Here is a 26627-nt window from a genome sequence, read left to right on the forward strand (position 1 = left end):
TGGGCCTCAGTTCCCTCATCTGCAAAATGGGGATTAAGATTGTGAGCCCCCTGTGGGACAACCTGATCACTTTGTAACCTCCCCGGCGCTTAGAACAGTGCTTTGCACCTAGTAAGTGCTTAATAAATGCCATTATTATTATCATTATTATTATTATTATTAAAAGGGGCAGAGACCAAGGGAAAGACCCCGGGAGGATGGTTATTATTATTATTAAAAGAGGCAGAGACCAAGGGAAAGGTCCCGGGAGGATGGTGAGCCCTTCTAGACTGTGACCCCACTGGTGGGCAGGGACCGTCTCTATATGTTGCCAACTTGTACTTCCCAAGTGCTTAGTACAGTGCTCTGCACACAGTAAGAGCTCAATAAATCCGATTGATTGATTGATTGATTGATGGTGAAAGATCACCATCTTTCAGGAAGTCAAAATGGGAAAGAAGGGACGGTGGAGGCGGTGAAAAGGGCCTCACCTGTTGAGGGCATTGCACATTTCTATGGTGACCAGCACAGACAAGGCCATGGTCATAGGCTCGGGCGCTTCAAAGACCTCACAGTCCACACCCTCGAAGTCAGGGTTGTCCTCTGCGCACTGCATGAAGTGGGTCTGTGGCGGCGAGGAAGAGCAGAAGAGGCCGAGAGCTGGAGGACTGGTGGGAGAGGAGACGCCTCTCCCGCCGACCAGTCCTCTCCCGGCCAAGCCCAGCCCGGGGAAGCTGCTTCTTGCCCTCTGTGGCAGAATCTCCCTCTCCCCGCCCCAATCGAGCCCTCCTCCATCCCGCTGAACTCTGGGGTGTCACCCTAGGGGTGTAGGGGCGGGGAGGGGAGGTCAACCGCCCTGGGCCGTCCCTCTCACCAGCTGGCTGTAGGTCACTTGGGGCCCGTCGTCCGCGTACATGAACCACCAGGCAGCGGCCCCCACGGTGGCGGCGCCCACGTAACCTGTGGAGAGGGAAAGGGGAGGGAGAGATGGAAGCTGACCCGGGGGGTGGTGGGAGAGGGAGAAGCAGGTGGGGAGGGGGGCCCGGAAACCCACTCTCAAGGAGAAACCAGGTCAAAGGCGGGCGCAGGCCTTCCCCAGAACGGGGGGAGAGGCAGGAGCTTGGGGGGCGCAGTGTCAGATTCCCTGGGCAAAGTTGGAACCGGGTCACCGGGAGAGCGGAAATGCTTGGGAGAGATGAAAAACTCCTCACTGTCTGTCCATCACCTCTCCCCCTTCTACCTCACCTCCCTTCTCTCCTTCTCCAGCCCAGCCTGCACCCTCCGCTCCTCTGCCGCTCACCTCCTCACCGGGCCTCGTTCTCACCTGTCCCACCATCGGCCCACGTCCTTCCCCTGCCCTGGAATGGCCTCCCTCCGCACATCTGCCAAACTATCTCTCTTCCTCCCTTCAAAGCCGTACTGAGAGCTCACCTCCTCCAGGAGGCCTTCCCAGACTGAGCCCCCTCTTTCCTCTCCCCCACCCCATCCCCCCCACCCTACCTCCTTCCCCTCCCCACAGCACCTGTATATATGTTTGTACAGATTTATTACTCTATTTCACTTGTCCATATTTACTATTCTATTTATTTTGTTAATGATGTGCATCTAGCTTTACTTCTATTCATTCTGATGACTTGACACCCGTCCACATGTTTTGGTTTGCCGTCCGTCTCCCCCTTCTAGACCGTGAGCCCGTTGTTGGGTAGGGACCGTCTCTAGATGTTGCCGACTTGTACTTCCCAAGCGCTTAGTCCAGTGCTCTGCACAGAGTAAGCGCTCAATAAATACGATTGAATGAATGAATGAGTGAATGAAGGGGTGAGGGATTAGGGGTGGAGGGGGCGTTCCCGGGCCCTCACCTCCGATGGCCATGTAGCGGAAGAAGAGCCAGCCGCTGATGAGGGGCTCCTTGGGGCTGCGGGGAGGCCGGTCCATGATGTCTAGGTCAGGAGGGTTGAAGCCCAGGGCGGTGGCGGGGAGCCCGTCTGTCACCAGGTTCACCCACAACAGCTGCACGGGGATCAGAGCCTCAGGCAGACCCAGCGCAGCTGTCAGGAAGATACTGCAAGAAGAGACGAGTCTATCACCCTCCACGGCCAGAGCCCCTTAAAAACCCCAACAACAACAACAACAAAAGCAATAACAACACACCGTGGTATTTGTTTAGCGCCGTCCTAAGCGCTGGGGGAGAATCGAGATCATCAATCAATCAATCAATCGTATTTATTGAGCACTTACTGTGTGCAGAGCACTGGACTAAGCGCTTGGGAAGTACAAGTTGTCAACATATCAATCAATCAATCAATCAATCGTATTTATTGAGCGCTTACTGTGTGCAGAGCCCTGGACTAAGCGCTTGGGAAGGACAAGTTGGCAACATATAGAGACGGGCCCTACCCAACAGGGGGCTCACAGTCTAGACAGGTCGGACACGGTCCCTGCCCGACGGGGGGACTCCCGGTCTAAACCGGCCCTGGATTGCCATTGGACAGATGAGGAAACTGAGGCCCGGAGAAGTAAAGTGACTTGCCCAAGATCACACGGCAGGCAAGTGGCGGAGCCAGGTTTCAACACTGACTCCACTCATTCATTCACTCATTCAATCATATTTACTGAGCGCTGTGTGCAGAGCACTGGACTAAGCGCTTGGGAAGTCCAAGTTGGCAACATACAGAGACAGTCCCTACCCAAAAGCAGGCTCACAGTCTAGAAGGGGGAGACAGACAACAAAACAAAGTATATTAACAAAATAAAATAAATAGAAGAGTTAAGAACTCCAAGGCCTGGGTTCTCCCCACTAGGCCACCCTGCTCCTCGGGAGTAGGGCAGTGGCAGTAGTTGTACTCTAAATCATAAGCTCATCTCCAGACTGTAAGCTCACTGTGGGAAGGGAACGTTTCTACCAACTCTAATTCAGTCATTCATTCATTCAATTGTATTTATTGAGCGCTTACTGTGTGCAGAGCACTGGACTAAGCGCTTGGGAAGTCCAAGTTGGCAATATCTAGAGACGGTCCCTACCCAACAGTGGGCTTACAGTCTAGAAGGGGGAGGCAGACAACAAAACAAAACATATTAACAAAATAAAATAAATAGAATAAACGTACAAATTAAATAAATAAATACAGTAATAAATCCATACAAACATATATACATATATATATAGGTGCTGTGGGGAGGGGAAGGAGGTAAGGCAGGGGGATGGGGAGGGGGAGGAGGGGGAGAGGAAGGACGGGGCTCTAATGTATCGACCTCTCCCAAGCGCCTAGTACAGTGCTCTGCCCACAGTAAGCACCCAATAGATGGTATTTGTTAAGCGCTTACTATGTACCAGGTACTATGCTACTGAGTTGGATGCAGTCCCTGTCCCACACAGGGCTCACAGTCTTAATTCCCACTTTACAGATGAGGTAAACGAGGCCCAGAGAAGTGAAGTGACTTGCCCAAGGTCACACAGCAGACAAGTGGCGGAGCTAGAATTAGAACCCAGGTCCAAGTACGATCGATTGATTGATTGATTTGGCCGCAGCTTGGCCCAGGATGATCCTCAGCGCTTCCCTCCCTCGGCCTCTCGGCCCTGCCTTCCGGGGGAGCCTCACCAGACCACCTCGCCGACGTTGGAGGAGATGAGGTAGCGGATGAACTGCTTCATGTTGTTGTAGATGGCCCGGCCCTCCTCCACGGCCGACACGATGGTGGAGAAGTTGTCATCGGCCAGCACCATCTCCGACGCCGTCTTCGCCACGGCCGTGCCGGACCCCATGGCGATGCCGATTTCGGCTTTCTTCAGGGCCGGGGCGTCGTTCACCCCATCACCGGTCTGCACAGCGTGGAAGGGAGGGACGTCAGGACCCCGGAGGCGGGGGAGGCCAGACTAATCGGCTCCTCGCGGTTCCCGCCCCGCACCCGCTTCCCGCACGTTTATTAATAATAATAACAATGGCATTTATTAAGCGCTTACTATGTGCAAAGCACTGTTCTAAGCGCTGGGAAGGTTACAAGACAATCAGGTTGTCCCACGGGGGGCTCACACTCTTAATCCCCATTTTCCAGATGAGGTAACTGAGGCCCAGAGAAGTGAAGTGACTTGCCCGAAGTCACCCAGCTGACAATTGGCGGCTTCCTCCCTTCAAGGCCCTGCTGAGAGCTCACCTCCTCCAGGAGGCCTTCCCAGACTGAGTCCCTTCCTTCCTCTCCCCCTCGTCCCCCTCTCCATCCCCTCCATCTTAGCTCCTTCCCTTCCCCACAGCACCTGTATATATGGATATATGTTTGTACATATTTATTACTCTATTTATTTTACTTGTACATATCTACTCTATTTTATTTTGTTAGTATGTTTGGTTTTGTTCTCTGTCTCCCCCTTTTAGACTGTGAGCCCACTCTTGGGTAGGGACTGTCTCTATATGTTGCCAATTTGTACTTCCCAAGCGCCTAGTACAGTGCTCTGCACAAAGTAAGCGCTCAATAAAAACGATTGATGATGATGATGATGATAGTGGAGCCGGGATTTGAACCCATGACCTCTGACTCCAAAGCCCGGGCTCTTTCCACTGAGCTACGCTGCTTCTGTTCTATTTAGAACGAGTTCTTCACGTACAGATCCGTTCTCCAGTCTCACCACCTCTTGCCCCACCTGACCTCCTCCGGGCGGCCCTTGGCCCTGTTCCAGTCCCCTGAATCACACTCATTCATTTCATTCACTCGATCATATTTATTGAGCGCTTACTTTGTGCAGAGCACTGGACTAAGTGCTTGGGAAGGCACTGTACTAAGTGTTAGGGTAAATGCCAGATAATCGGGTTGGACACGGTCCCTGTCCCAAATAATAATAATAACAATAATACTGGCATTTATTAAGCGCTTACTATGTGCAAAGCACTGTTCTAAGCGCTGGGGAGGATACAAGGTGATCAGGTTGTCCCACGGGGCGCTCATAGTCTTCATCCCCATTTTACAGATGAGGTAACTGAGGCCCAGGGAAGTGAAGTGACTTGCCCAAAGTCACACAGCTGACAAGTGGTGGAGCCGGGATTTGAACCCATAATAATAATAATAATAATAATGATGGTATTTGTTAAGCTCTCACTATGTGCAAAGCACTGTTCTAAACACTGGGGGCATACAAGGTGATCAAGTTGTCCCACGTGGGGCTCACAGTCTTAATCCCCATTTTACAGATGAGGAAACTGAGGCACAGAGAAGTGAAGTGACTTGCCCAAAGTCACACAGCTGACAAGCGGCAGAGCCGGGTTTTGAACCCATGACCTCTGACTCCAAAGCCCGGGCACTTTGCACTGAGCCACGCTGCTTCTCTATGGGGTTCACAGTCTTAATCCCCATTTTACAGACAACTGAGGCAACAGAGCAGTGAAGGGGCTTGCCCAAAGACACTCAGCAGACAAGCAGCAAAGTCAGGATTAGAACTCAGGTCCTGTGATTCCTAGGCCTGGACTGTTTCCACTCACCACGCTGCTACTCTCTAGGACATGCTGCTTTCTTCTTGCCTCCCCTTTGTCTCACATCTCTAGGCATTCCTGGGCCCCCAATTCCCCAATTCATTCATTCATTCATTCAACCGTATTTATTGAGCGCTTACTGTGTGCAGAGCACTGGACTAAGCGCTTGGGAAGAACAAGTCGGCAACATAGAGAGACGGTCCCTACCCAACAGCGGGCTCACAATCTAGAAGGGGGAGACAGACAACCGAACAAAACATGTGGACAGGTGTCATCAATCAATCAATCAATCAATCATATTTATTGAGCACTTACTGTGTGCAGAGCACTGTACTAAGCGCTTGGGAAGTACAAGTTGGCAACATATAGAGACAGTCTCTACCCAACAGTGGGCTCACAGTCTAAAAGGGGGAGACGGAGAACAAAACCAAACATACTAACAAAATAAAATAAATAGAATAGATATGTACAAGTAAAATAGAGTAAAAAATATGTCCAAACATATATCCATATATACAGGTGCTGTGGGGAAGGGAAGGAGGTAAGATGGGGGGGGATGGAGAGGGGGACCAGGGGGAGAGGAAGGAAGGGGCTCAGTCGTGCTCTGCACACAGTAAGCGCTCAATAAATACGATTGATTGATTGATTGATTGATCAGAACAAATCGAATTAAAGCCAGATGCGCCTCATTAGAGAAGCAGCGTGGCTCAGTGGAGAAGAGCCCGGGCTTTGGAGTCAGAGGTCATGGGTTCAAACCCCGGCTCCGCCAATTGTCAGCTGGGTGACTTTGGGCAAGTCACTTCACTTCTCTGGGCCTCAGTGACCTCATCTGGAAAATGGGGATCGAGACTGTGAGCCCCACGTGGGACAACCCAATCACCTTGTAACCTCCCCAGCGCTTAGAACGGTGCTTTGCACATGGTAAGCGCTTACTAAATGCCATCATTATTATTATTATCATTAACAAAATAAATAGAATAGGAAATATGGACAAGTAAAATAGAGTAATAAGAGTGTTAGGGACTCTTGCCTTCCCTCAGCCCCACCTGTCCACCTTCGGGTCACCCTTCCGCCCCAACCCCGGCCGCCAGTCGTGCCCCACCGTGCGCCGCGTGCCGCCCAGCGTCCTCACCATGGCAGTGATCTCGTCGAAGGACTGCAGGAACTCGACGATCTTGGACTTGTGAGTGGGCTCCACCCGGGCAAAGCAGCAGGCGCGACGGCAGGCGTCCCGCTGCTCCCCGAGGGGCAGGTCGTCAAACTCTCGGCCCGTGTAGGCCTTGCCCGTCACCTCCTCGGTCTCCCCGAAGATGCCGATGCGCTGGCAGATGGCAATGGCCGTGCCCTTGTTGTCCCCGGTGATCATGATGACCCGGATCCCGGCGTCCCGGCACAGCTGGATGGAGCCCGAGACCTCCTTCCTGGGGGGGTCCAGCATGCCCACCACCCCGACGAATGTCAGGTCCGTCTGCCGGGGGGGAGAGGAACGGAGAGAAAAAACACGGGACAGGTCGGGGGTCAGAGGAATGAGGAGGAAAGGTGTGGCCGGAAAAGACGACGAGAGCCATTGCCATCCATCAGTCGATCAACCAAATGATGGTAATTCATTCATTCAATCGTTTATTGAGCGCTTACTGTGTGCACTAAGCGCTTGGGAAGTACAAATCGGCAACATATAGAGACGGTCCCTTCCCAACAACGGGCTCACAGTCTAGAAGGGACTGGTAATGCTTGAGCGCTTACTAAATAATAACGATGGTATTTGTTAAGCGCCCGCCTTACCTCCTTCCCTTCCCCACAGCACCTGTATATATGTATATATGTTTGTACATATTAGTACTTTTAGACTGTGAGCCCACTGTTGGGTAGGGACTGTCTCTATATGTTGCCAACTTGTACTTGCCAAGCGCTTAGTACAGTGCTCTGAACACAGTAAGCGCTCAATAAATACGATTGATAGTACTCTATTAATTGATTTATTTTACTTGTACATATTTATGCTATTTATTTTATTCTGTTACTGTGTTTTGTTTTGTTCTCTGTCTCCCCCTTCTAGACCGTGAGCCCACTGTTGGTCTCTAGATGTTGCCAACTTGTCCTTCCCAAGCGCTTAGTACAGTGCTCTGCACACAGTAAGCGCTCAATAAATGTGATTGAATGAATGAATGGAGAAGCAGTGTGGTCCAGTGGAAAGAGCCCGGGCTTGGGAGTCAGAGGTCATGGGTTCAAATCCCAGCTTCGCCAATTGTCAGCTGTGTGACTTTGGGCAAGTCACTTCACTTCTCTGTGCCTCAGTTACCTCATCTGTAAAATGGGGATTAAGACTGTGAGCCCCACATGGGGCAACCTGATCACCTTTTATCCTTCCTAGCGCTTAGAACAGTGCTTTGCACATAGTAAGCATTTAACAAATGCCACCATTTATTTATTTTCATTTTTACTACGTGCAAAGCACTGCTCCAAGCGCTGAATGGTTGGGAGAGTACAATACAACAGAGTTGGTAGACATGTTCCCTGCCCACAAGGAGCTTACGGTCTAGAGGGGTAGACAGACACTAAAATAAGCTATGGATACAGCATGGCTCAGTGGAAAGAGCCTGGGCTTTGGAGTCAGAGGTAATGGGTTCAAATCCCGGCTCCACCACTTGTCAGCTGTGTGACTTTGGGCAAGTCACTTCACTTCTCTGTGCCTCAGTTACCTCATCTGTAAAATGGGGAGTAAGACTGTGAGCCCCATGTGGGACAACCTGATCACCTTGTATCCCTCCAGCGCTTAGAACGGTGCTTTGTACATAGTAAGCGCTTAACAAATGCCATCATCATTATTATTATTATTATTACATAAGTGCTATGGGGCTGAAGGGGAAGGGAAAAGGTGGGTACTGGAGAGGGAGAGAAAGGAGATAGGGAAGGAAAAATGTGGGTACTGCCCATTGTTGGGTAGGGACCGTCTCTATATGTTGCCAACTTGTACTTCCCAAGCGCTTAGTACAGTGCCCTGCACACAGTAAGTGCTCAATAAATACAATTGAATGAATGAAGGAGAGAGAGAAAGGAGAAAGGAGAGAAAGGGGAAAGAGAGAGAGAGAAACCAGCTAAGAGTGAATGTGCCAGGTATTCAGGAAGGGACAAGGAAGAGAAATATTAGACGTTCTCTATGCCCACGACTCACTGAACCTCAGCCTTATCTGAAATTTGAAAGCAGAGAGCAGAAGAAACAGAGCAGGGTAGAGCAGGGCAGGCATGGCCTCCATTCGGCTCTTAGATAATAATAATAATGACGGCATTTTATTAAGCGCTTACTATGTGCAAAGCACTGTTCTAAGCGCTGGGGAGGCTACACGGTGATCAGGGTGTCCCACGGGGGGCTCACAGTCCTCATCCCCATTTTCCAGATGGGGTGACTGAGGCCCAGAGAAGTGAAGTGACTTGCCCCAAGTCACGCAGCGGACAAGTGGCAGAGCCGGGATTTGAACCCCTGACCTCTGACTCCAAAGCCCGGGCTCTTTCCACTGGGCCACGCTGCTTCTCGGATGATTGGTTGGAAGGAGATGCCCGTGATGGGGAGAGGCAGTCAGCGGGGGAAGCGGACTGGGAAACGGCGGGGGAGAGGGGGGACGGTGTAAAGAAGCGCAGGAATCTCCCTCAGTCCGGGCTCCCGGGCCCTCAACGAACAACTTGGGGTGCGGGGAGGACAGCGGCTGGTGAGATGCCCCTCATAGTCCACCTCACCTCATAGTCCACAAACTTGGTGGAGTCATCCAGGACCATGTCCTCCCGCCTGGGCGGGCTGTCTCGGGTGGCCAAGGCCAAGCAGCGGAGGGTGTCGCGGCCCGTGCCCCACTCCTTGATCACGGACAAGATCTTCTCCTTCACGGGCCCGGTCAGCGGCAGCCGGGTGGTGCCCACCCGCACGTAGTTACACCGGTCAATGACGCCCTCGGGGGCTCCCTGGAGAATGGAGAGAGGGAGAAATAAATGGAGGGTCAGGGGTTCTCCGCTCCCCGGGGCACTCTCGGGGGGGTCGCTGGGGTAGGGGGAGAGGTGGTAGAGAAAGAGGGGGTAAAGCACCCCGCTCCGACCCCTGACCTTCACGAACATCTTGTTGCCTACGGCCGCCCGGGAAGACTTGGCTGGAGAGCAGTAGACTGACATGGACTTCCTGTCCCGGGAGAACTCCAGGGTGAACTCCTTCTTCATCAGCTGGCGGATCACCTGAGAGAGATATATATGTATATATATTTGTACATATTTATTACTCTATTTATTTATTTTACTTGTACATATCTATTCTACTTCTTTTATTTTGTTAGTATGTTTGGTTTTGTTCTCTGCCTCCCCCTTTTAGACTGTGAGCCCACTGTTGGGCAGGGACTGTCTCTAGATGTCGCCAATTTGGACTTCCCAAGCGCTTAGTACAGTGCTCTGCACATAGTAATCGCTCAATAAATACGATCGATGATGATGATGATGAGACCAGTTGAGACCCCTGATTTGAGTAATAATGATGGTATTTGTTAAGCGCTTACTATGTGCAAAGCACTGTTCTAAGCGCTGGGGGGGATACAAGGTGATCAGGTTGTCCCACGTGGGGCTCACAGTCTTAATCCCCATTTTCCAGATGAGGGAACGGAGGCTCAGAGAAGTTAAGTGACTTGCCCAAGGTCACACAGCAGACATGTGGTGGAGCCGGGATTCGTACCCATGACCTCTGACTCCAAAGCCCATGCTCCTTCCACTGAGCCATGCTGCTTCTCTAAGAGCAGCATGACTTGAGTGTTCCCAACTGCCATCTCCAACTAGACTCTAAGTGCCTTGAGGGCAGGGATCAGGTCAACTAACTCCACTATACTTCCAAGCACTTAATACAGTGCTCTGCACCAAGTGCTCAATAATCAATCAATCAATCGTATTTACTGAGCGCTTACTGTGTGCAGAGCACTGTACTAAGCGCTTGGGAAGTACAAGTTGGCAACAAACTTGTCAATAAATACTACTGAATGAATGAATGATTGATTTTACGGAGAATAGTGACCCGTTGTTCTTCCACTCCATTAAGGACGGTTAAACTGCAACATAGGGGATGGAAGTTAGATTCCTTAAAGAGAAGCAGCGTGGCTCAGAGGACAGAGCCCGGGCTTGAGAGTCAGAGGTCATGGGTTCTAATCCCAGCTCTGCCACTTGTCAGCTGTGTGACTTTGGGCAAGTCACTTCACTTCTCTGGGCCTCAGTTCCCTCATCTGGAAAACGGGGATTAAGACTGTGAGCCCCATGTGGGACAACCTGATTACCTTGTATCCCCCCAGCACTTAGAACATAGTCAGTGCTCAACAAATGCCATCATCATCATCATCATTATTATTATTATTATTATTATTATTATTATTAAAGGACTTTGGAAGGGGTAGAGACCCCTAAGGGAAACCGCTTAGTACAGTGCTCTGCACACAGTAAGCGCTCAATAAATACGATTGATTGATTGATTGATTGAAACCTCCTTCCCCACAGTAGAGGAACCCTCACCGAGTCTGGGCTGGTGGGGAGGCTGTTCTAACGGAGACAGGGAGAGGGACGAAATGGCTCTTCTAGAGTGCCCAGCCAAGCTGGGGGGCGGATGGGCATTTTCCATTTCATTCAGTTCATTCAATTGTATTTATTGAGTGCTTACTGTGTGCAGAGCACCATACTAAGTGCTTGGGAGAGTACAATACAACAATGAACAGGCACATTCCTTGCCCACAACGAGCATACAGTCTAAGGGGGTGGGGGGAGACAGGCATTAATATAAATAAATTACAGATATGTACATAAGTGCTGTGGGGATGGAAGGGGCTCTCCGGATTCTGGGAGGCTTGGAAAGGGGTGGGTAAAGGCGGGCGGGAGGAGGGCCTCCCAGACTCACAGAGTTGCAGGCGTTCGCTCTCTCCACCTTGGACAGGTTCTTCACTTCGGTATTGAACACGTTCATCTTCTCGACCAGGGTGGTGAGCGCCGTCTCCGTGGCTTCCCCCACCTTCTCGTATACACCCTTGGACTGGGCAGGGGAGAGAAAAAACAGAAAAGGGGTGACAGCCTGTCCTCCACGCCTCGACGTTGCCAGGTTGTCCCTCTCCTCGGATTGCAGGGGCCAGGGGAGGCGGCCGTGGCCGTGGCAGAAGCCCACCCCGGGGAGGGATTGAGCTTAGAACAGTGCTTTGCACATAGTAAGTGCTTAATAAATGCCATTATTATTATTGAGCCTCTCCCAATTTGCCAGTTTCCCTAGGTGGCTGAACGCGGGGAAGACTCGATGTCGGTGGACATCGTCTCCCTCGGGGGGCGGGGGGACAGAGAAGTTATCCGCGTCCCCGAGGGAGCCTCACCTCGTTGAAGTCCAGGGAGGAGTCGTTGCAGAGCGCACAGATGGTGGCCAGCTCAACCAGGCCATCGTACTGACCGGCGCGGGTCGGCTTATCGTTCTTCATGCTGCGGCCGTGCGGGGAAGGGAGGGAGAAAGAAGAGAAGAAAACGAAAGGGAGAGACAGGGAGTGGGGAGAGGCAGGAAAGAGAAAAGATGTGAGCAGATGGTCAGAGAGAGACGGGAAAGGAGAAGAGACTAAGGAGAAGACTGAAAGAACAAGTGGGAGAGAGAGGGGCAAGTTTATGGAAAGAACAAATTTATGAACATAAAGAGGGTAGGTGGTGGAGAGTTTGTGACCGGCTGGTGAGCCCCTGGGAGAGGCTGGAGGAGAAGAGGAGGGACTGCGGGGAAAGGGAGTGGAGGAAAGGGGAGACCGGTGTGGCCTAATGGAAAGGCCGCATAAGTCCTGGGGGTCGGGAGACCCGGGTGTGAATCCCAGCCTGGCCTACTGAGAAAATCACAACCTCTCAGCGCCGCAGCGTGGCTCAGTGGAAAGAGCCCGGGCTTTGGGGTCAGAGTTCATGGGTTCAAATCCCGGCTCTGCCCATTCCCTGGGCCTCAGTGACCTCATCTGTAAAATGGGGATTAAGATTGTGAGCCCCCCGTGGGACAACCTGATCACCTTGTAACCTCCCCAGCGCTTAGAACAGTGCTTTGCACATAGTAAGCGCTTAATAAATACTATTATTATTATTATCTGCAAATTGGGGAGAAGATACCTGCTTTTCCTCCCTCTTAGACTGGGAGCCCCGTGTAGGGCAGAGACTGGATCAGATTGGATTATCTTGCACTTGTCTGCACACAGCACAGTGCTTGCCACCAAGTAGGCACTGGAAAAGGCCCCCAGCCCCACAGCACTTCTGTACGTATCCCTCTACTCTGCCATTCCCCCATCGGTACTTTTTTCCTACATCCATCTCCCCCTCTAGACTGTGAGCTCCTTGTGGGCAGGAATCGTATCTACCAACTCGAATGTACTGTACTTTCCCAAGCAGTTAGTACAAGCTAGCTCTCTTCCTCCCTTCAAAGCCCTCCTGAGAGCTCACCCCTTCCAAGAGCCCTTCCCAGACTGAGCCCCCTTTTTCCTCTCCTCCTCCCCATCCCCCCTGCCCTACCTCCTTCCCCTCCCCACAGCATCTGTATATATGCTTGTACAGATTTATTACTCTATTTATTTCACTTGTACATATTTATTACTCTATTTTGTTAACGATGTGCATTTAGCTTTACCTCTATTTGTTCTGACGACTTGATACCTGTCCACATGTTTTGTTTTGTCATCTGTCTCCCCATTCTAGACTGTGAGCCCGTTGTTGGGTAGGGACCGTCTATGTTGCCAACTTGTACTTCCCAAGCACTTAGTCCAGTGCTCTGCACACAGTAAGCGCTCAACAAATACGATTGAATGAACGAATGAATGCTCTGACCACAGTAAACGCTCAATACCATTGACGGATTGATAATTGACGGGCCACTTACACCTCTCCCTCGGGAGCATAAGTGGAGCCAGTGATGGAGAACTCGTTCAGGGTGCAGACATCCCCATCCACTCTATCGACGACAAACATCTGAAGGAGGAAAAAGAGATGGGGAGGTGGATGAGGGAGGGGAAAAGAAATGGGATGGAAGGAAAAGGACAGGAAGGAGGGACACAGGTCACTATTCTTCTATAGGACTTTGGAGGAAATGGACAACGAGCCGACTGAGACGACCTTCATCAGGAAGGCTGTCCTCTAGCTAGCTGCCCACACAGGCCCTCAATGAGGCAGGATGGCCTAGTGGAAAGAGCAGGACCTGGCCATCAGAAGACCTGGGTACCACTCCCAGCTCCATCAAGGGCTGCTACGTAACCTTGAGCAAGTTTCTTAAATGCTCCGGACCTCAGTTTCCTTATCTGTCAATTGGGGATTCACTACCGACTTTCTCTCCATCTTCAATAGCGAGCCCGATGTAGGACAGTGCCCGTGTCCGGCCTGATTGTCCTCTATAATAATAATAATAATGGCATTTATTAAGCGCTTACTATGTGCAAAGCACTGTTCTAAGCACTGGGGTAGACACGAGGTAATCAAGTTGTCCCACGTGGGGCTCACAGACTTAATCCCCATTTTCCAGATGAGGTAACCGAGGCCCAGAGAAGTGAAGTGACTTGACCAAAGTCACCCAGCTGACAAGTGGCGGAGCCAGGATTTGAACCCATGACCACTGACTCCAAAGCCCGGGCTTCTTCCACTGAGCCACGCTGCTTCACTTATCAGCCCTAGCGTCATGCAAAGAGTCAGCACTTCATACCTTCCATCTCCCTCATGATTGCCACTATTAAGGATCTCCCCCTTCCCCTTACAGCCACTAAACGCTCAATAAATACGATTGTTGGTTTGACCACCTCCAGGATCAGGTTAACTCAGTTGAAAGAGTCAGAGGAAAAAGTGAATTGCCAGGACAAAAATGCAGCAACTAGAATAAGGTCCCAGCTGGGTCGGAGCTAAATAAAAATCATTCTCTTGCAATCCCCCTGCCCGGTCGAACGAGAGAACAGTCCTCCTTGGGAGCCACGAGCCACCTGACTATTTTATTTTTTATTTTATTTATATTTATAATGGTATTTGTCAAACGCTTACTCCGTGCAAAGCACGGTTCTAAGCGCTGGGGATGATACAAGGTGATCGGGTTGTCCCACGTGGGGCTCACAGTCTTAATCCCCATTTCACAAACGAGGTAACCGAGGCACAGAGAAGTTAAGTGACTTGCCCAAGGTCACACAGCTGGCAAGTCGCTGAGCCAGGATTCCCTGAAGAAGGAAAGCCCCCTCCTTCGGGGCTCTCAGCTGGCTCCCAGCGGCACGCCTGGCGCGGCCCTGCTTCCCGACAGCTGCTGAGAGTCGGCCACGAGGAGCGTGCCCACCCCCCGACCCCTGGCCTCCTTCCCCCAGCCGGACAAACAGTTTTCTGACCTTGCAGACCGACATCTGGTTGGTGGTGAGGGTGCCGGTCTTGTCCGAACAGATGACGGAAGTGCAGCCCAGCGTCTCCACGGACGGAAGGCTTCTCACGATGGCGTTCTTCTTGGCCATCCGGCGGGTGCCCAGAGCCAGGCAGGTGGTAATGACGGCGGGCAGCCCTGGAAGAGGAGAACCAAAATCCAGGGGTAAGCGGGGCCCGGCGGCGTACGGCCTCGCTACACCCCAGGAGAGGGAGGCCTCGTGAGATGGCGTGGGTCACGCTATCCCCGGGATCTACAATCTTTTAGACTGTGAGCCCACTATTGGGTAGGGACTGCCTCTATATGTTGCCAACTTGTACTTCCCAAGCGCTTAGTCCAGTGCTCTGCACACAGTAAGCGCTCAGTAAATACGATTGATGACGATGATCTACACCTTGGTGTCCTGTAGAAAGGCCAGTTGACCCCTGGGCATGAAGGCCACAGTAACAACATGCAGGCGTGGTGCAGCGTGGCCTAAGCGGAAAGAGCACGGGCCTGGGAATCAGATGGCCTGGGTTCCATTCCCGCTCCGCCACTTAATAATAATAATAATAATAATGATGATGATGATGGTATTTGTTAAGCGCTTACTATGTGCACAGCACTGTTCTAAGCGCTGGGGGGGATACAAGGTGATCAGGTTGTCCCACGTGGGGCTCACAGTCTTAATCCCCATCTTCCAGATGAGGGAACTGAGGCACAGAGAAGTGAAGTGACTTGCCCCAAGTCACACAGCTGACAGTTGGCGGAGCTGGGATTTGAACCCATGACCTCTGACTCCAAAGCCCGGGCTCTTTCCGCTGAGCCATGCTGCTTCTCGGCTTATCTTGCCACTTGTCTGCTGTGTGACCCTGAGCAAGTCACTTTACTTCTCTGGGCCTAGGATCCCTCATTTTCAAAATGGGGATTCTATGCCTGTTCTCCCTCCTACTTAGACTGGGAGCAGCCTCATGTGGGACCTGTTTATCTTGTGTCTGCCCCAGGACTATTCTATTTATTTTGTTAATGATGTGCATCTAGCTTTAATTCTATTTGTTCTGACGACTTTGACACCTGTCTCCATGTTTTGTTTTGTCGTCTGTCTCCCCCTTGATGATGATGATGATGATGATGGCATTTATTAAGCACTTACTATGTGCAAAGCACTGTTCTAAGCGCTGGGGAGGTTACAAGGTGATCGGGTTGTCCCACGGGGGGCTCACAGTCTTAATCCCCATTTTACAGATGAGGCAACAAGCACAGAGAAGTTACGTGACTTGCCCAAAGTCACACAGCCGACAATTGGCGGACTTCAAGACTGTGAGCCCGTTGTGGGGTAGGGACCGTCTCTATATGTTGCCACCTTGGACTTTCCAAGTGCTTAGTACAGTGCTCTGCACACAGTAAGCGCTCAATAAATACAATCAAATGAATGAATGAACGACTTAGTACAGCGTTTGGCGCATTGTAAGCACTTAACAAACACCACAGTTACTATCACTTCTGCTTGATTCTACGTTAGAGGCAGACGCAGGGACAAATGGAGAAGCAAGAAGGAATCGGGGTGGGGACTGGGTCCAACCTGATGATCCTGAATCTATCCCAGCGCTCGGTATGGGGCTTGGTATATAATAAGCACTTAACGAGTGCCTCTATCGTTATTATTCTCCTTAAGAAGGACGGGTGGATGGTCAGAGTGAGGACAAGACAGACAGAGTCAGAAAGGCCAGGTGCAAGTATGATGAACGAAGCGAGACGGGGTGGGCAGGAAGGGACAGCGTGAACCCCCACCTTCAGGGATGGCCGCCACCGCCAAGGCCACGGCGATCTTGAAGTAGTAGATGGCACCACGGAACCAGGAGCCGCCGTGGACGGGGTCGTTAAAATGGCCGATGTTGATGAGCCAGACGGCCACGCAAATCAGGGAGATGACCTTAGACAGCTGCTCCCCAAACTCGTCCAGCTTCTGCTGGAGCGGCGTCTTCTCCTGCTCCGTCGCTGCCATCTGGTCCCGGATCTTCCCGATCTCCGTGCCGACCCCTGTGGTGGCCACGATGCCGATGGCCTTCCCGGCGGCGATGTTGGTGCCCTGGGAGTCGCAGGCGGGAAAACCGGGAGAGAGAAGGGCGAGGCCATTGAGGTTCCTCTTCCTCCTCCTCCTAATCGGAGTGGGTGCCTTCACGAGGAGCAGGGGCCCAGGAGCCCGGGATGATCCCGGAGGGGGAGGAGGTGGGGTGGGTGGAGGGAGCCCGCCACGCCTTAGCCCCGAGAGGGTAACTGGACCCAGGTGGCTCACCGAGAAGAGCATGTTCTTCTTGTCCTGATTGACAGCTCGGGGGTCCGGGACGGGATCTGTATGTTTGATGACCGAGACAGACTCGCCTGCGCAGAAGTGGGAAATAGGCATAAGGAATTCCACTCTTGTCCCAAGTGCCCCACGTCCCTCACATCCCATCGCCCGACTCCATCACCCCTCTCTCAGGCAACTCAGCCCCACCTGCCTTGTTCTCCCCGAGTCCCAGTAATATCCCACCAATCCCAACACAATAGCCTGGGCCATGTTCCTCTCCGTGACTACATCTGCCTTAGAATCCTCCATGGTATTCTTAGAATCCTCCATGCCTTAGAATCCTCCCCTCGTCCCCCTCTCCATCCCCCCATCTTACCTCCTTCCCTTCCCCACAGCACCTGTATATATGTATATATGTTTGTACATATTTATTACTCTATTTATTTATTTATTTATTTTACTTGTACATATCTATTCTATTTTATTTTGTTAGTATGTTTGGTTTTGTTCTCTGTCTCCCCCTTTTAGACTGTGAGCCCACTGTTGGGTAGGGACTGTTTCTGTATGTTGCCAACTTGTACTTTCCAAGCTCTGAGTACAGTGCTCTGCACACAGTAAGTGCTCAATAAATACGATTGATTGATTGATTGATTTGTCAAGCTCTTACTGTGTGACAGACACCGTTCTAAGCGCTGGGCTAGATACCAGCTAATCAGGTTGGATAACAACCCGTGTCCCACATGGGGCCCACGATCTTAATACCTATTTTACAGATGAGGTAACTGTGGCGCAGAGAACTGAAGTGATTAGAACTCAGGTCCTAACTGACTCTCAGGCCCATTCTCTAAACACTAGGAAACTCTGCTCCTCCTAGACGGGCTGGGAGCTGTAGGAAAAAACTGACCAGTTTTCTCCTGAACTGTCCCTATTGCGCAGGGTGAGGAGAATCGATCAATCAATCAATGGTATTTACTGACTGCTTACTATGTGCAGAGCACTGTACTAAGCACTTGGGAGAGTACCAGACGACAAAGATGGTGGGCACATTCCCTACCCACAAGGCGCTTACAGTCTAGGTGAGGAGCTTACAGTCTAGAGGAGGAGCAAGGTAGGGCACGAACAGGGTTGCCCATTCCGGCCCCTCCTTATCCACCTGCAGAGCCAGGAAAATCCAGAGCCTCCATGAGAGGGTAATGGCCCGGCTCTCTCCTCTCCATTCCGTGCATTCTGGGGGGATGTGGGGGGATCCCCAGCTGTGCCATCCCACCTGGCCGACCCTTTCAGTACATGAGAGTCAGCAGATCCTGCATGCAAAACCTTCTGTGTGCCCTTCTCCCTGGCTGGCACCTCTGCCCGCCTACTTGCTTGTGGCCCTCTGCGCTCCAGGAGGAACACAACCGGCGGGGGGGAGAGAGAGGATGCCTGCCACCACCCAAACCACTATCACTGCAATCAATTCCTGTGCACAGGTTGGGGCCCAAAAGTCTGTGACTGAGTCTTCTTCCATCACCCCCGACGGGCCACTTAATCATCCCTGATAAACAGACAACTAGACTGGACACGCGGCGAACCAAAGGCCGTCCCGACCGGTCAGTGGGAAAGCCAACACAATCGCTCCGTTCCTGAGGATGGCCCAAGTCACTCGGATTCAGGCCGAGATTGGTCCAACTCAAAGGGACCCAAACCGGCCCCTTGTCCAACGGACACCAGCGGATCCAAGTCGAGGGCCTCCAGGGTAGTGACCCAAATCCCTGCTGGTCCTGGAAGGACAGGACTGATCTAGGATCCTCAAAGCTTTCTAGATAAGGGGATTTGGGGATCACCCAGAACTTCCCGGGCTACTGTCAAACCAAACCCTAGAGGTACGATGACAATCCAACCGGATGAGTAGTTCGTTTCGGTACATACAACTCTGTGAACTCCCAGCCGTTTGCTTTTTGCTTATTGGACCCATCCCCTAGGTCAGTGACTGAGTCTTGCCCTTCTAGTGCCTCCCCACATGCCTCTTCCCTTCCTCCCTCCCACTCGGCAGCGTCACCCTGCCCCACCCCCTTGGACCTGTGAGGATGGACTGGTCAACCCGAAGAGTGGTGGACTTGATGGACAGGAGGCGGATGTCGGCGGGGACTTTGTCTCCCACTGCAGAGAGAGTTCAGAAAGAGAGAGACCAGACAGTGAGGGGTCCCAGCCTCCACTCCGTGTCGCCCATGCCAAGAATTTGGGAAGGACACAGGAGACCTGGGAGGAAACCTGGACGGAGTCCCGGCTGGAGACCAGGCTGGAGAAAGCTAGAGGGAAAATGGGAAGCCAAGATACAAACAAGGTTAAGGGGGTTCAGGGAGACATGGGGATAGAGATTCAAAGGGTGGCCAAGAGCCAGAAGGGAAAATGGAATGAGGAAGAGAGATTGTTGGTGGGGGAGGAGTGGAGAGGAACGAGAAGAAATGGGGCAAGCATCAGAGGAATGGTTTGTTACTTTATTACTCTATTTTACTTGTACATATTTACTATTCTCTTTATTTTATTTTGTTAATATGTTTTGTTTTGTTGTCTGTCTCTGCCTTCTAGACTGTAAGTCTGCTGTTGGGTAGGGACCCTCTCTGTATGTCACCAACTTGTGCTTCCCCAGCGCTTAGTACAGTGCTCTGCATACAGTAAGCGCTCAATAAATACGATTGAATGAATGAATGGTGAAAGCCAGACAGAGTGCTAGGAATAGCCCATCAAATGGAGCGGGGAAATGGGGTGCAAGTACCAGGAGAAATATGATAAAGAGGGAAAGCAAGGGGCATTGAGTCCTGGACAAGGAAGGGAGATGGAGAGGAGGGAGATGTGAGTGAGCAAGCTGAAGAAATGCAGAGTGAGAGAGGACAAACGGTAAGCAAGAGAGGAAAGAGTGAGAAATGACAGAGAGAGAGAAGCAGGAAGAAAGAGGAGTGGACACAGGGAAGATTGTGGAAATGGGTAAGAGAGGCAAAGGGAGAAACAGTAGAGAAGGAGAGACACACAATGGGAAAATGGGTGCAAGATGGGGAAGTGGGGACCAGAACAGAGAATTGGGGAAATAAGGAGTTGGAGAAATCAGGAGGGAGGAAAAGCAAAAGGCAGACCTGAACGGGTCCACTGGGGGAAGAGTCGGGATCGGGAAAGACACAGAAGAGCAGCAGGGTCAGGCAGGCTGAGCATCCTCACTCAGAAGCCCTTCTGTTCCCAGAGGACCTTCCTAGGGAGGGAAGGATTTCCCCAGGGCCTCCCCCTACAACCAACCACACACTCTGGAGGGACAGGGTGAGGGATGCATCTCCAACCCTTAGAGTCATTGCCTGGGAACTTTAGGGAAAAATAAAGCCCTGCCGACCCCTGGAAGGAAGGGAAGGAAGGAGTCAGTGGATGGTGGTCCTCACTCCCCACAGAGGAGAGGTATTGATAGACATCCCCGGTCCCGGTTCCAAACCGACTTGCGCCACCGCCACGGCTGGAAGGGCCCAAAAGCCAGGAACCGCCACCCCCCTCCTGCCTTCCCACATCCCACCGTACCCCTGGGGTGGGGAGAATCTGAACACGATGCTCTGTCCCCATTCTGGAGGCTGCTCAGATGGAGGGAAACCCAGCCGGGCAAATAGAAAAACCGCTGAAGGGGACAGAATCCCCGTAATCTTAGCCGGCTGGCCCCCACCCCACTCCCAGGGAAGGCATTAAGTGTCCCTGGGTCTCTGGGAGGCGGGGCCCTCCTTGCGCTCTCCTCCCCCCCTCCCAGACCAGCCCCGGGCAGGTCCCGTGCTCCCTCCCTGGAGCCCCAAGTTTCCCATACATGGCTTGGGGGCTTGCTCTCTCGGCTACCGGCCTCCCTCCCACCCAGACTCCTTCCCCTCTGAGACTCCTCAAGGGCACTGCGAGGTCAAGATTTATAGCTGACGAAGCTTGGGGGGTGGGGGGTGGGGGGGAGGAGGAGAAGGGAGGAGGTTGAGGGTGGAAGAGACAGGGGCCATTGGCAGGAGGCTGGGTACACCTGTCGCTAGCAAGCGCTGGTCAGGGGACGGAAGGAAATTTCAGGCATAGGGACAGGACTGGCTGTTCCTGGTGAGACTCTATAAAGGGGGGAACCATTAGAGGAGAAACGGGGGACGCGGATGAGAAGGCAACTGAAGATGCCCTGGAGTGACCTCCCCAGGAGCCAAGGAAGGAGAAGCAATGCCCTCTCCTGAGGTCCTCTCAACTCACCCACATCCACCTCAATTCCCCGTAGCTTTTCCCCTGCCCACCCTATGCCTCCCCCCAAGACACACACCCTCACGTGCGCGTACCCCAAACACACCTTCATCCTCTTTTCTTCCACCGTCCCCTTCCCAGGTTGTGTGTCCTCCCCCCCCACCCCGCCCCGGCCACGGGCCATCCCCAAGACTCACCGGCCACTTCCACGATGTCCCCAGGAACAATGTCACGGGCCTTGATGCGCTGGACAGACTTGCGGTCAGCCCGATACACCTTGCCCATCTCGGGCTCATACTCCTTCAGGGCCTCAATGGCATTCTCTGCATTCCGCTCCTTGGGGGTGGAGAGGTAGAGGGGGAGGTCAGCAGGGGCTTGGAATGAGAGAGGGAGGCAGCAGAGGCCTCTAGTCTACAGGGAAAGGAGAGCTGACCGAGGTTTGGGAGGGCCTTTGGAAAGTGAGGAAAGGTGAGAAGGAGATAATAATAACGACGGCATTTGTTAAGCGCTTACTATGTGCCAAGCACTGGTCTAAGCGCCGGACACAGGTATACATAAAATAGCAGGGAAAATTGAGGGGGTGCAGAGAAGGGCAAGGGAGGTCTCCAGTTAGGAATTATTGGGATAGAGAGGATAGGGGTGCCTCGGGAGCACAGCAGAGAGGAGAGTTGAGTACAAGCTGGGGAAAAGGTTCAAAAAGGAAAGGAAAGGAAAGGAGGGGCGATAGAGAAGGTGTAGAAAATAGGGAAGGTAAGAACATCAGCATCGGGAGTGGAGAGGTTAAACAGGAGAGCCGGGGTAGGGATTAGCAAAGCCTCAGGAAGGAGGGGGACGAGCGGAGACCAGAGGCAGGGTTGGGGAAGAAGGGTGAGGAGAAGGGGGGAAAAGCGGAGAAGGGAAACCAGGTGAGAGAAGCCCAGGGTACGGAAGTAGGTGAACCTAACCTGCCAGACCCCAACAATGGCATTGGCGATGAGGATGAGGAGGATGACAAAAGGCTCAACAAAGGCTGTGACGGTCTCCTCGCCTTCCTCAAACCAGGCCAGCACCTTTCAGAGGGAGAAAAACGCCCGTGAGGAAAGGGGGCCGAACATAAATGACCTACCTGCCCCCATATAGGGGAAGCATGGGTTTTTTTTCCCCGGAATTATGGAGGAACAGAGTTTGAGGGAGATAAGCCATCAGAAAGTAGCCTGGCGTGTACCAATCTGCATTCTGCGGGGACACAGGTACACACATACTTGGGAAAACTGTTGCTTTCCCATATACGCACACACAATTAGAAGATACACAATGGCACCCACACACTCACATCAACACTTGGGAATTCTCAGACACGTACAGCCCCTTGCATGTTTGGGTTGCTGACATTCATAAACGCCTAAGCAACAATAACAACAACAACTTTGGTATTTGTTAAGCGCTTACTATGTGCCAGGAACCGTACTTAAGTGATGGGGTAGATCCAAGGTAATCAGGTTGGATACGGTCCCTGTGCCACATAGGGCTCACTGTCTTAATCCCCATTTTACAGATGAGGTAACAGGGACAGAGAAGTGAATAGCAATAATAATAATGGCATTTATTAAGTGCCTACTATGTGCAAAGCACTTTTCTAAGCACTGGGGAGGTTACAAGATGATCAGGTTGTCCCACCGGGGGCTCACAGTCTTAATCCCCATTTTCCAGATGAGGTAACTGAGGGATAGAAAAGTGAAGTAATAGCAATAATAATAATGGCATTTATTAAGTGCTTACTATGTGCAAAGCACTTTTCTAAGCGCTGGGGAGGTTACAAGGTGATCAGGTTGTCCCACAGGGGGATCACAGTCTTAATCCCCATTTTACAGGTGAGGTAACTGAGGGACAGAGAAGTGAAGTAATAGTAATAATAATAATGGCATTTATTAAATGCTTACTACGTGCAAAGCACTTTTCTAAACGCTGGGAAGGTTTCAAGGAGATCAGGTTGTCCCACAGGGGGCTCACAGTCTTAATCCCCATTTTCCCGATGAGGTAACTGAGGCCCAGGGAAGTGAAGTGACTTGCCCAAAGTCACACAGCCGACGAGCGGCGGAGCCGGGATTTGAACCCATGACCTCTGACTCCAAAGCCCGGGCTCTTTCCATTGAGCCAAGCTGCTTCTCTGGGCAAGTGACTTGTCCAAGGTCACACAGCAGACAGTGGCGGAGCTGGGACGCTCAGTCTTCTGCTGGATCTCTTCCCCCACTCACTCATAAGCATTTTTCCCCACTCCCGAGCTCTCTCCCCATTGCAAAATCCTCATGTACACACCATGGCCTAGACATCAACCCAACCCTACTCTTCGCACCCTCCCCCACAACCAAGAGGGGGGCTCCAATTTCATAAGGGAGCAGTGGGGAGATAGGGTTACAAGGCTTCATGCCCGCCCACACCCTCCTCAGCTGTTTCACCACCCCCCTTCAGTTAAAAGGCAAATGTCAAGACGCAAACTGAGAGGGAGAAAGGGCCCACCAACCCAAGTGAGATTGGGAAGAGAAACCCCTGTGAGGGGACCTGAGCGCTAAATCTCAAGATGGTGGAGGAGCTCTCGATGGGGAATGAGGTTGTCCACCTACATGACTGGGGCTGAGGAAGTACGAGGTGAAGAGGAACTGTGGACGGACTGGGAATAGGTTTTGAGGAATTCCGGTTGCCGGAGAAACTGGAGGAGCTTCTGAGGAAAGAGGATTTGCGGATGAAGGAGGCCACTGGAGACCCTCTGCGGGAGGGCTAGAGGGAAATCGGAGGAGCCCTATAAAGGGACTCGACTTCAAGATGAGGGGTGTTGGGGGAGAGAAAAGGACGCCGAAGGGCCTTTCCGTGAGAAAGGGGATCGGGCTCTTTAGGGGAGACGGAGGTGGAAGGAGAGGGTGGGTGGTCTCCTTGGTCGGGGGACGGATGTTTGGGGAAGTGGAGGGAAGAGGAGACGGAGGAGGAACTTCTGGTCGTGTTTTGGCAAAGAGGGGTGAAACTGGGGCCAAAGGATCCTGAGTTTCACTTCATGAAGAGCAAGGTGAGACTTCGGGGAAGAGGCGAAGGACCGGGAGATGCAGGACGTCCCTGACAACGGTCTGACGGCACGCAGTGTTTTCCCGGCCCGCCCTCTGACCAATCGGCGAGCAGAGGCCGGGCCGAGGCCTTGATCCATTACCTCCGAGGGTAGGAGCACTAGACGCTCGGGTGAGCGGGGGACAGCTAAACCCCAGAGGATGCTGGAAGTTGTAATTAGCTTGTCCTGACAGGGCTGAGCCCACACTTTCGGAGCGCTTTTAGGGACGGGGAAGTCACGGCGTCTAGTTCAGCCTGAGACTCAAATGGGCGCTCCAAGGAGGAAGGGGAGCAGAGACAGAGAACTAGAGGAGAGAGGTGCAACCCTGTCCTCCGCTGAGGAAATTCTTAGGCACTGGTCACGCCAGCCTCTTAAAGAGGCAAATAAATTACTATTAGGCATTCTCGTATATTTCACCTATGCCTGCATTTTTTAATCAATGCCATCATTATTATTCTCTGTGCCTCAGTCACCTCATCTGTAAAATGAGTATTTAGTCTGTGAGTCCAACATAGGACAACCTGATCACCTTGTAACCTCCCCAGCGCTTAGAACAGTGCTTTGCACATTGTAAGCACTTAATAAATGCCATTATTATTACACACACACATAACTGCCCAAATCCCACTAAAATCCCAACTGTTCCTTCACCGAGGCCCCAGTCTTTCCAGCTCCTCCCCCACGTCTGTTGCTGTTCCCTCAGGACACCAGGCATCTTCCTCTCCCTTTCACTTTCCTGACCCAAGATCCTGACTTCTCGGCTCAGCGATGCCCCGTAAAGGTTCCAGTTCCCTCCCTCCCTCCCTCCAAAAACCTCTCTACCCTGCTGACCCACCCGCCCACCCACCCCCAGTTAGTTGTAAGGCACTTACAAAGGAGATGCAGGCAGCCAGCAGTAGGATCCGCACCAAAAGGTCTTCAAACTGCTCCACCACCAGTTCCCATAGAGACTTGCCTAAATGGAGATGGCAACACCCCGGGGATTGACATTAGCTCTCGAGGAGGACGGAGTTGCCGTGGAGAGACACGGAGGGGGACGAAGGAAGGACAGAACAGGGCTAGGGATCGATGATTTTTGGCTCTAGGCTCTAAGATATGGAATTCAGATCCGGGGAAGCTCAGATCTAAGCAAGGAAGGAGGGAGAGAGAAGAGGGGGTGTTAGGGTTCTCCCTGGGGAGAGGGGACGAGAGGGCAAAGGAGACCGCTAGGCAAAATCAGGTCAGTTTTTAAAGATGGCAGCAGTTGAAAGCTCTCCCTCACGCCCACCTCAGTACTCCTATTTCTTGGAGTAGGGGGCCTCACCTGAAGAGTCAGGGGAATGGGGCAGAGAGAAACGAGGAAGGAAGGCAGAAAGACTCTCTTCGGGGCCGGGGAGGGTGGTGGCGGAGATCTCCCCGAGATATTCACTTACCTTCCTCTGCAGGGAGCTCTGCACAAGGGAAAAAGAGAAGGAAGGAAAATTCATTCAAGGTTCAGCATTTGCTTCCCTACACCGCCCCCTCATGAATATATTATGGTCACCAAGGAAGACGGTCTTCTCCGGGATCAGCCGGCAAGCCACGTTAGAGTTAAGGACGCTCTCTTTCTCCCTCCAGCCCTTGGTTTTTCCTCCTCGTGCGCCTCTGTTCCCTCTCCGAGCCAAAGCATCCTATCCTCCAGATCTTAGTTTCTCCCCCACCACCCTCATTCTCTGGAGGATCGTTTCGGCCCAGTCCACCCCCGGACACTCACCGTTGGGGCCGTATTTCTCCAGGTGTCGTCTCACTTGGTCAGGGCTGAGGCCCGTGCCTTCATGCACCCCAAAATAGGCTAGACATTCTTCAGTGGTCTTGGAGTGCGCAGACTCCATCTTGCAGCCTTTCCGGGGGCCAGGGGCACTGCCTTGTTTCTGGGGGGGATCCTCTTTCTATCTGTAGGGGGGTGGGGGAGCAGGCCCTCTGACCACCTGTCCACCTGCCTCTCTGTCTGCTCGGATCTCGCTCGCTCGATCTTCCGCCCCCCAGCTTGTCCTTCTTCCCCGCGGCTCTGACCCCCGTCCCGCTCCCAGTAGCCAGCCACCCCCCCAACCTCCAGCCCCCAGCTGGCCCTTATGAGGGAGCGGGATTCCCCCCAGACTGGAGATTGGCTGGCCAGGACCTCAGCAAGGAGGGGCTAGGCCGGAGAGGTATTTCTGCTGACGGAGGGGGAACAGAGGGGCCGCAGCCCGAGGTGTCACTCATAGGGTGAGTGTCGTCCCTGTCCCAGGGAAGGGGGGA

General features: G+C 52.4%; 1 protein-coding gene across 3 annotated transcripts in view; it reads right to left on the reverse strand.

Moving 5' to 3' along the window:
• ATP2A1 (ATPase sarcoplasmic/endoplasmic reticulum Ca2+ transporting 1) overlaps positions 1-26309 on the reverse strand; it is a 31222-nt gene extending 4913 nt beyond the window's left edge. The window contains exons 1-19 of one of the 3 annotated variants that reach the window (XM_038762476.1): positions 26104-26309; positions 25784-25801; positions 25244-25326; positions 22243-22347; positions 21496-21634; positions 19148-19228; positions 17096-17181; positions 16591-16888; positions 14792-14958; positions 13318-13406; positions 11801-11903; positions 11341-11472; positions 9528-9653; positions 9171-9389; positions 6571-6906; positions 3579-3799; positions 1839-2041; positions 854-939; positions 471-604 (exon numbers count right to left, since the gene is read on the reverse strand). In XM_038762476.1, coding sequence (XP_038618404.1) covers positions 471-604; positions 854-939; positions 1839-2041; positions 3579-3799; positions 6571-6906; positions 9171-9389; positions 9528-9653; positions 11341-11472; positions 11801-11903; positions 13318-13406; positions 14792-14958; positions 16591-16888; positions 17096-17181; positions 19148-19228; positions 21496-21634; positions 22243-22347; positions 25244-25326; positions 25784-25801; positions 26104-26221 — 2744 coding nt within the window. In that variant the 5' untranslated portion in view covers positions 26222-26309. Of the gene's footprint in view, positions 1-470; positions 605-853; positions 940-1838; positions 2042-3578; positions 3800-6570; positions 6907-9170; positions 9390-9527; positions 9654-11340; positions 11473-11800; positions 11904-13317; positions 13407-14791; positions 14959-16590; positions 16889-17095; positions 17182-19147; positions 19229-21495; positions 21635-22242; positions 22348-25243; positions 25327-25674; positions 25701-25783; positions 25802-26103 lie in introns of those variants that run through there. The other 2 variants (XM_038762477.1, XM_038762478.1) reach the window with 2 other exon arrangements.
• Positions 26310-26627: the final 318 nt, after the last annotated feature.

Source organism: Tachyglossus aculeatus, chromosome 21, assembly GCF_015852505.1.
Source record: "Tachyglossus aculeatus isolate mTacAcu1 chromosome 21, mTacAcu1.pri, whole genome shotgun sequence".
Lineage (NCBI taxonomy): Eukaryota > Metazoa > Chordata > Mammalia > Monotremata > Tachyglossidae > Tachyglossus > Tachyglossus aculeatus.